Source organism: Emiliania huxleyi (assembly GCF_000372725.1).
Source record: "Emiliania huxleyi CCMP1516 unplaced genomic scaffold EMIHUscaffold_69, whole genome shotgun sequence".
NCBI lineage: Eukaryota > Haptophyta > Isochrysidales > Noelaerhabdaceae > Emiliania > Emiliania huxleyi.
This window is the reverse complement of record NW_005196830.1, coordinates 281548-290708: the sequence shown is the minus strand read 5'-3', so window position 1 is coordinate 290708 and position 9161 is coordinate 281548. Positions and strand designations below refer to the sequence as shown.

General features: G+C 67.5%; 4 protein-coding genes across 4 annotated transcripts in view; 1 reads left to right on the top strand and 3 right to left on the bottom strand.

Annotated features, from left to right (window-relative positions):
* Positions 1 to 3251, top strand: EMIHUDRAFT_465364 (quinone oxidoreductase). The gene is made up of 8 exons (XM_005762164.1): positions 1 to 819; positions 974 to 1248; positions 1529 to 1649; positions 1991 to 2238; positions 2317 to 2401; positions 2486 to 2592; positions 2717 to 2820; positions 2893 to 3251. The coding sequence occupies exons 1-8, from the start codon at positions 9 to 11 to the stop codon at positions 3098 to 3100; spliced, it is 1959 nt and encodes a 652-aa protein (XP_005762221.1). The 5' UTR covers positions 1 to 8; the 3' UTR covers positions 3101 to 3251.
* Positions 3252 to 3793: 542 nt separating this feature from the next.
* On the bottom strand, positions 3794 to 5131 carry EMIHUDRAFT_216380 (hypothetical protein; the record flags this gene model as incomplete). The annotated part of the gene is made up of 1 exon (XM_005762163.1): positions 3794 to 5131. One exon carries the CDS (start codon positions 5129 to 5131, stop codon positions 3794 to 3796), a length of 1338 nt encoding a protein of 445 aa, XP_005762220.1.
* A 269-nt stretch (positions 5132 to 5400) lies between these two features.
* On the bottom strand, positions 5401 to 6660 carry EMIHUDRAFT_216379 (hypothetical protein; the record flags this gene model as incomplete). Its single annotated transcript, XM_005762162.1, has 3 exons — positions 5401 to 5555; positions 5727 to 6006; positions 6499 to 6660. 3 exons carry the CDS (start codon positions 6658 to 6660, stop codon positions 5401 to 5403), a joined length of 597 nt encoding a protein of 198 aa, XP_005762219.1.
* A 1081-nt stretch (positions 6661 to 7741) lies between these two features.
* Positions 7742 to 9161, bottom strand: part of EMIHUDRAFT_311837 (5-carboxymethylaminomethyl modification enzyme) — a gene marked incomplete at both ends in the record, with an annotated part of 4277 nt that continues 2857 nt past the window's right edge. The window contains 5 exons of the mRNA XM_005762161.1: positions 7742 to 8092; positions 8216 to 8372; positions 8474 to 8535; positions 8600 to 8709; positions 8879 to 9095. Coding sequence (XP_005762218.1) covers positions 7742 to 8092; positions 8216 to 8372; positions 8474 to 8535; positions 8600 to 8709; positions 8879 to 9095 — 897 coding nt within the window. The remainder of the gene's footprint in view (positions 8093 to 8215; positions 8373 to 8473; positions 8536 to 8599; positions 8710 to 8878; positions 9096 to 9161) is intronic.

The window sequence follows — 9161 nt, the reverse complement described above, 5'->3', positions numbered from 1 at the left end:
CGACGACAATGTTCGTTGCGAGAGCGCTTCGCCGCGCGCCTGCGCTCCGCTCCGCGGCTCCTTCGCTGGCGTGCCGCTCGCTCGCGACGGGCCCCGCCTCGGGCGGCGCCGTCTCTGACGAGATGCTCGACAAGCTTGGCACGCTTTCGACGCAAGCCCTCGTCGACGGCCTCTGGGTCATGGGCTGGCCTCCGGCGATGGTGGAGGGTGCACGCGGGCTGAAGCCGGGCCAAAAGTGCAAGGGGCGCGCGATCACGCTGCGCATGGTGCCGCAGCGGCCCGACATCGCCGCTGACAAGCCGGCGGGCGAGATTTCGCCCGAGTACGAGGCCTTCGAGCTGTGCGGCCCAAAGGAGGTGCTCTGCATCTCGTCAGTCGGGCCGTGGGAGTCGGTGGGCGGCGACATCAAGTTCCTGCGGCTCAAGCAGCTCGGCCTCGGCGGGCTCGTCACCGACGGATCCGTCCGTGACACCGACGAGATCCTGTCTTACGGCTTCCCTTGCTTCTCGCACTCGACTACCGCCAAGCAGGGCCCGGCTGCGATGCAGCCGTGGGAGTGCAACGGCGTGATCGAGCTGGGGCAGACCAACCCGGTCGTGGTCCGCCCGGGCGACGCCATCATCGGCGACCAGGACGGCGTGGTCGTCGTGCCCGCGGCGGCGGCCGAGAAGGTGTACGAGATTGCACACTTCCGCGAGACGGTCGAGGGCATCATCAAGGAGGAGCTGGTCAAGAACCCGGGCCCGCCGGGCAAGTACTACCCCTTCAAGCCGCCCATCAAGCCCGAGTCGCCGCTCGGCAAGCTGCTCGACTCCAAGGGTGCCCGCCGCCCGCACTAGCGCGCCAGAGGGCGGCGCCGCTGTCAGCCGAAGCCGCCTGGACACAGCTGCCGCCCGAACACACAGCGGGTGGTCGCCTCCCTCCGACCTCCCCTCCCACCCCCGCCCCTCCTCGCCTCTGCCGCCCGCGACAGGAGTCAAGTACTACTCGACCCGCGCCGCGCCGGCGCCTCGCCGCAGCACGCCGGCGCGCTTTGGCTCTGGACGGCGGCAGCTGTCGACTGCGCCGCCGACGATGCGTGCGGTGGTGATCCGCGAGAACGGCGCCCGCACGCGCAGAGTCTCGTGCGGCGCGAGGCGGCGGGGCCCGTCCTTGCACGCGTCTCTGCCTCTGGACCTCGCCGTAGGCCCTGCGGAGAGCCTCAAGTACGAGACGGGTTTCCCGACCCCCTCGCTGGCGGACGGGCAGGTGGGCAACCCTAGACACTTCCTAGACGCTTCCTAGACACCTCCTAGACACTTCCGCTGGCGGACGGGCAGGTGGCCCTTCCTAGACACTTCCTAGACGCCTCCTAGACACCACTGCTAAGGTAGCGCGCACCGGCTCGATCGCGAAGAGCGTCTCCTCCTCACGCACTCGCTCTGGTCCCGCCGACCAGACTCCGCCGCGGTACCAGACTCCGCCGCCAGACACCCGGAAGAGCCCCCTCCGTCCCTCGCGGCCCAGGCCCCGGCCGCACCTCGCGCAGGTGCTAGTCAAGAACGAGTACACCGGCATCAACTTCATCGACACGTACTTCCGCAAGGGCGACCCGCCCCCCTCCACGCAGCCCCCACCCGCGACACCGTCCGTGGACGCGTCCACGACACGTCCCATGACACGTCCCACCAGGCGGCCCCGCGTACACGCAGCAGCTGCCCTTTGTCTCTGGCCAGGAGGGCGGCGGCACTATCGTCGACGTGACGCCAAAGGCGGGCGGCACACAGCCATGCGCACACAGCAGCACCGTGGTGGCAGGAGGACGATGCGTGCTCACACCACCTCTCACCACCACACCACCTCGTCTCACCTCGCCTCATCTTGCCCCACCCCGCCCCGCCCCGCCTCACCCCGCCTCACCCCGCCTCGCCGCCAACTCATCTTGCCCCGCCCCGCCCCGCCCCGCCCCGCCCCCAGGCGGCGGCGGCCGGGCTCGCCGCCGGCCAGCGAGTCGCCTACTCCGTGCTCGGCACGTACTGCGAGTACACGGCCGTGCCGGCAGCCAAGGTTGTGCAGGTGCCGGACGGAGTCGGACTCGAGCAGGCGGTCGCGTGCATGACGCAGGGCTTCACGGCGCACTACCTGACCAACCACGCGCACGCGGGCCTGGTCAAGCCAGGCGAGTGGATGCTCATCCACGGCGTGGGCGGAGGCACCTGCCAGTGGGCGGCGCAGATGGCGAAGCTCAAGGGGTACAAGGTGGCCGCCGCAGCCTCAACAGCTGGAGGGTGTGGGGCGCCTTTCTCGGACCCTTCCCGTCCTCCCCTCCTCCCGCAGGTGATCGGCACCTGCCCCAAGGGCAAGGAGGGCGTCGACGGCGCCACTGCCTGCGACGAGCTCATCGTCACCGACACAATCGCTGGTGCGCCGTGCGAGAGCCACCCCTCGCGCGTGCCGACGACACGTCCGCGACGCGTCCGCGACACGTCCACGGCACGTCCGCTAGGCACGCCGTACGAGGACTACTCCTCGGTCGACATCGTCGGCAAGGTGATGGAGGTGACCAACGGCGAGGGCGTCAAGGCGGTCATCGACGGCATCGGCGCCTCGACGGCGCCTCACCAAGCCCCTCTCTGCCCCGCCGCCCCACCGCCACCCCGCCGCCCCGCCGCCCCGCCGCCGCCCCGCCGCCCCACCGCCGCCCCGCCGCCCCGCCGCCGCCCCACCGCCGCCGCAGGTGGACATCTCGCTCGACTCGCTCGCGCGGCGCGGCATCTTTGTCACCTTCGGCAACGCGTCGGGCGCGGTGCCCGCCTTCCCGCCGATCCGGCTCATCAAAAAGTCACTCCCGCTCCGCGCGGCGCGCATCGCCGAGCCGCCCCCGCGAGGCCTCTCTCGGATTCCGCCCTATAGGTCGCTCTTCATGACGCGGCCGAAGATGCTCGACTACGTGTCGACGCGCGAGGAGCTCATGATGCGCGCCGACGAGGTCTTCGGCTGGATCGCTTCGGGCGACCTCAAGGTTGGGATCGACAAGACGTTCGACCTCGAGGACGCTGTCGCCGGCCACCAGTACCTCGAGGCGGGCAAGAGCAAGGGCAAGCTGCTCTACAAGATCTAATGCATAGGGGGCAGAGACCACGCATGTCATGATAATGTATAGCTCTCCCTGGACGCCCCTCGGCTCTCCTGGGCGTAGAGGGCGCGGCGCAGCCAAGCGGGTAATGTAGTGCTCGAGAGGTTGTGCCTTGAGGGTCTTGCTCATTTTATGTTATCCTGGAGTTGTGGGCACTTTGAAAAGAATTTTACAACAAAACTCCCTCGCACGACACTGGGCACAGGACTGGGCACGGGACTGGCTCGCACTGGCACTAACACAGGTACATGAAAAGAATAAGAAGTGGAGCGAGCTGCGGGAATAGGAGTTAGGACCGCCTTAGGGTACCCCTAGGGTTCTGAGGGCCGGATTTTTTTAAAGACCTTTTAAGAAATGAGGATATTTGAGGGCTGAAATTGCCATTTAAGAGATAGATTGCAGGCACGGGCGGGGGGGGTCATCCCCCTCCCGCTGTGATTCTGTGTGAGCTCTGTCTTGTTATTGCCAACAAAAGCTAAAGAGTAAACACGTACTGTAGACGTACCGGCGCCTTCGGAACTGTCAACTGAGTACACGTAGAGTTTGTAGAGTAGCGGCGCGGACCGGGCGTTGCACGTGCTGTTTCGAGCTGCAACTCGCTGCTGCAGCCGCGACAGTGCCCGCCGATGTAGAGCACGCGGCTCATGACCAGGCCGATCTCAGGGTCGCCCGCCCGTGTCACATGTCGTCGAGGATCACGCGCTGCCGCGCCTCGAAGTTGGCCTCCGAGATGAGCCCCTCATCATGGAGGCTCTTGAGCTCCACCAGCCGCTCGCGCACGCTCCGCTCCACGCGAGGCCGCTGCGCCGGCCGCGCCTCCGCCTCGCTGCCGCCCGCCTCGCCGCTCGGCCCGTCGACGTCGATCGCGTTCGCGCGGCCCTCCGCATCCTTCTCCTCGCGCGAGCGCACGCCGGTGATCTCGACCTGTGACGACTCCTCCTGCGAGCTGGAAGGTGGCGAGTCGTCCTCGTCGAGGGCCACGCAGACCTGGCGGAGGCCACCGTACGAACTGACCAACAGCGTGCTGCCGTCGGGGCTGAAGGCGACTTCTTCTGGGCAGTCGAACTGCGCCGCGTCGCCCACGCCATCGGTGCTGCCCCTGGTGCCGCTGCCCGCGATCGTCGTCACTGCTCCAGTCGCCACCTCCACCCGCCGGATCTTGTGGCTGTGGAAGTCTGCCACAAACAGCGCGCCGCCGTCTGGGCTGATGGCGATGCCGTAGGGGTTGTTGAACTGCGCCGCGTCGCCCACGCCATCCGCGTCGCCATTCTCGCCGCTGCCAGCGAGCGTGGCCACAGCGCCCGTTGCCACCTCCACGCGCCGGATCTTGTGGTTGCTGCAATCCGCCACAAACAGCGCGCTGCTGTCTGGGCTGATGGCGATGCCGGCTGGGTAGTCGAACTCCGCCGCTTCATCCACGCCGTCCGTGTCGTCCTCGTCGCCGCCTCCAGCGAGCGTCGTCACCGCGCCAGTCGCCACCTCCACCCGCCGGATCATGTGGTTCTCATAGTCCGCCACAAATAGCGCGCTCCCGTCGGAGCTGAGAGCGATGCCAGCTGGGCCGCAGAACTGCGCCGCGTCGCCCACGCCATCCGCGTCGCCATCCTCGCTGCTGCCCGCGATCGTCGTCACCTCGCCCGTCGCCACCTCCACCCGCCGGATCTTGTTGCCGCTGTAGTCCGCCACAAACGCCGCGCTCCCGTCCGGGCTGGCGTCAACGGTGTAGTATTCGTCACTTGCCGGCAAGGCTGCCACGCGGCGCACGCGCCCGGCCGCCGAGACGTGCAGCAGTGAGTCCTTCGTCGAGACGAACCAGGCGCCAAGGGGGTCGCTCGCGACGCCAGCCGTCCCGAGCGATAGAGGGCCGTCCTCGCCCTTGAGCGCCAGCGTGGTGACCTGGCCGACGACGCGCGCGCCAAAGATGGGCGCCTCGAAGCCATCCGCGACAGGCGCGGGCCCCTCGTCCTCCTCGGCGACACCGCCGGTGCGGGCGCGCTTGCTCGCGGCGGACGCCATGCCTTAAACGCGGGAAGGCGCCTGGATTCGCTGTGGACTGCTCAGCGACCCGGCCTTTTTTTTTTCGGGCCAGGGAACGGTTTGGTGCTCCCCCGAACGTTCCTGAACGCTCAAGCAGCCCTAAAGCGTTCCAAAGCGTTCCGGGAGCCATATGCCACGCCGCAAAGTCCAAAGAGCCCAAAGAGCCCGTTCCTTGCTCGTTGTGTCCAAGTGAGCGTCCCGCCCGGACGACCGGTAAAAAATGTATTCGGCTTGACCAACAGGAGCGCCTACTCGCCATTCTGCAAGTCGTGCAAAGACATTGCTCTCGGTAATAAAGATCCGCGGGCTGTGCGCGAGAGGCTGGCGCCGATCGGGGTGGCCACAACCTCGCAGGCGAGGACGAGGAGGACGACGAGGCTGAATCTGTCGACGACGATGAGGCCTCATCGTCGGCGGCCATTGCAGAAGAACAGGCGCCTTGAGCGCGTCCTCGAGGGTGCGCTTGGGCTCCTTGGCCTTGGGCTCCTTGGCGGGCTGCTTTCTTTGCCTCCGAGCCCTCCGGAGCGGGCCGCTTAGCCGCGCCCGATGACCCCTGCTTGAGCTCCTCTTGGACGCTTGCTTGGCTCCATCATCGCCGGATGCGAGGGCTGCGCGCGGGCCTCTGCCAGCCGCGCCGTCTTGTCAATGCTATGCCGGTCGTTGCCGTAGCGTTGCCGGCACCACGCGCGGAGGTCCGGTGCGGAAGCGGAGGCGGAGGCGGAGGCTGGTGCAGGCTGTGACGCTGCAGGAGGTGCGGCTGGAGCGGGAGTCGCAGCGGTGGAAGTGGACAGCGCCGCGTTGGCTTCTGCCAGCCGGTTGGACTTGTCGGTCGCGTGCCAGTCGGCGCCGTAGCGCTCCCGACACCAGCGGTTGGCGGCGGGATGATCAGCCCATGGGGTGGTTGAGTGGTTGAGGGTCGAGGCGGCTGAGCCCCCCCCTCAACCATCTGGTTGACGGTTGAGACCCCCCGTCAACCCTTTAGTTGGGGGTTGAGGCCTCCGGGGCCTATTCACAGGCTCGCGCGTGAGCAAAAGATAAACTGGAACAGCCCTGGTGCCGCCAAAAAATCGCTTCGCCTGCGGCGCGCTCTTGCGCTCCTCGTACCTCGAGCGCAATCCATAAGTAGGAGACGCTCACTGTCACCATTCAGGCGCCTGATCTCTCAGGTCTCAGCAAAGCGATGGCCTAGGTAGTACGAGTTCATTCAGATGCGCGCCCGGCAGAAGACGCTTGTGATGCCGCATGCAGTGGAATGCGCACAGAGAACGGACGGCAAGAGAAAGGAAGGGAAGGAAGAGAAACGGCTGGTGAAGCTCAGCTCACGGCGTAGTATTGCGTAAGCAAACCGCGGTCACTAACCATCCACGCACGGCAAGAGTCACGGTGAATGCTGCCGCATAAAGCAACAGAGTCGCGGTTGGCGCGATGGTCTTGTCGCGGTCGAAGGCCTCTATTTTTGGAGTGATGAATCCCGTGATCCCAACCGCGTGTTCTTTTGTTTTTTTCATTTTACGCCTCATCCATGTGACAGCAACGAAGAACGTTTTGACGGACGTCGGCGCGAGCGGGCGAGGGCGCGAGACGCGCTGATTGATCCCTCATCTCCCTCCCGCAATTGCAAAGCGCGCGCTCAAGTGAGCTCTCGTGCGGCATAACGCCGACTCGGCGAGAGCGGCCAATGACACCTCCTCGCGAGGCATCATCTACCTGCCCACGAGCTGTGGACATCAACCCAAGCCTGGACCCCGAGTGCCCAATCTGCAACGAGATCAGGGACGGCGAGCAGCATCAGTGCAGAAACGGCTGCATATTCTGTGCCTCTTGCGACAGGCGCCTCCCCTCCCGCCGATGCCCACTGTGCCGCGTCCAGCTCGCGCCGCCCTCGCATGCTATCCGCTGTCGCATACAGGAGCGAATCATCGCCTCGCTACCTGCGAGCTGTGAGTACTGCCTCACTGCGATAAATCGAGGTGCGCTCGCCGACCACCGGCGTTGCTGCCCTCAGCGACCCGCCGGTGAGAATTACCAGGAGGAGAGCAAACATTTGCTCGTTGGAGAGGCCGCATATAGGGTAGCACCGAGCCCTGGCAACGACATTGGCTTTTGGGACATCTTGGCGGTTGAAGGTGGTGGAGATCGGGCCAGAGAGAATGTGCTAGGGCCTCACGAGCCTCCTAGGCCATGGCCACCAGTCCCAGTGGCAGTCGCGGCTCGAGCATGGTCCGCTGTCCACGGGCTCGCCGAGTGGGCAGGGGACATTGCGGTCGTTGCGATTTGTGCGGTGGGCTCCTCCCGAGTTTGTGATGCCTGACGCTGTGCGTGGAAGGAATTCTCCTGTTGCAGTTACTGTAGCCTTTTTCCCATTATGGCTGTGCTGTGTGAGAGTCCGTGCAGTGTGTGGGGAGGCCCTGCGGCCCCGCTGGCGCTGCGCGCGCTGGCCCTGCGCCCCCTGCGCCCTGGCGCTGGCCGGGGCGGTCTCTCTAGCTAGGCCTACTATAGGGAAGCGACAAGATTTCATGCGCGACATTTTAAACGAGGTTCTCACCTGGACATTCTCATCCACGCGCTCAACGGCATCGGACTCTCATCCTATACTTCCTCCCCCACTGCCCGACGCATCGTCCGGGCGCGCTGAAGGTGCGCGAGCAGCCGCTCGATGGCGGCCGGCGTCACACCCGCCACGGCCTGTGCCGCGGTGATCGTCGCCGGCTGCGCCGCCTCGAGCTTCTCCACCTCCTCGTGGCTCAGACCCGGCACGGCGCGGTAGCTCAGCCCGGCCGGCAGCGCGACCCCGGCCGCCGCCGCCTTGCGCGCCGCGCGCACCCGCGCCTCCTGCTGCCCGATGTAGCCCTGGTACTTGACGAGCACCTCTACCGCCTCGCGCGCCACCGGCTCGACGAGCGGCGCCGCGCCGCCGCCGAGCTCGCCCCGCAGCTCGCCCTCGGCCCCGCCCGCCACGAGACGCTCGACGCGCGCCAAATCGACGCCCGCCATCCGCAGCAGCTGCGACCCGCTGCGAGCCGGCCCCGCCGCCCTCTCGATCAGGCCGGCGGCGTGGCAAACCTCGGCGGGCACACGCGCCGCCTCGAGGGCGGCCGTGCCGCGCGCGACCGCGTCGCTCTTCTGCCGCAGCGCGGAGAGCGCCTCTGCGCCCACCAGCCCAACCTCAGCCGCGCGCCGCGTGAGCCGCGCGTCCGCGTTGTCGGCGCGCAGCAGCAGCCTGCGGCGCAGGAGACGCCCAGGGTGATCTCGGGAGATCTCGGGCGGTCTCGTCGCCGGCGCGGCAGCTGCAGCAGCCGGTGCTCTGCGCGCGAGGTGAACATGCGGTACGGCTCGGTCGTGCCGCGCGTGACGAGGTCGTCGGCCAGCACGCCGATGTACGCCTGCGGGAAGGGCCCGAGAAAAGGTCGGGGACGGGTCGGAGAAGGCTGCAAAGAGGACGCCGACGCGCGCCTCTTCCCGCCGCAGTAGGAGCGGCGCCTCGCCGCGAGCCGCGAGCGCCGCGTTCGCGCCGGCGACGAGGCCGAGGGCGGCGGCCTCCTCGTAGCCGGTCGTGCCTGAGGAAGGGTGCGAGAAGGCTCCGGGAGGGGGGCCGAGGGGGGGCGGGGGGCGGGCCTCGCGGTCGTGCCGAGGATCTGGCCGGCGAGGAAGAGGTTGCGGCAGCACCCCGCCTCGAGCGAGGGGCGGGCCTGCGGCTCGAAAGGGGTGTGGACGCGTCGACTCGACCGTCCGAGGGTGCTGCCGCCGCGAGGTAGGGGGTGGGTGCGGCCTGGGTGGGGTCGACGTACTCGTACTCGACGTCGTACGCAGGCTGCACGATGTCCGCCGCCTCGAGGCCGGGGATGGAGGCGACGATGCGCGCCTGCACGTGCGGCGGGTACGCGCCCGAGATGCCGTTCGGGTAGACGAACAAAGAGGAGAGTCTTTCGGGCTCGAGCCCGACCTGATGGGGGGGGGGGGTGGGGTTTGTCCCGAAAACCAATCCTGGGAAAGGGGAGGGGGGGGGGGG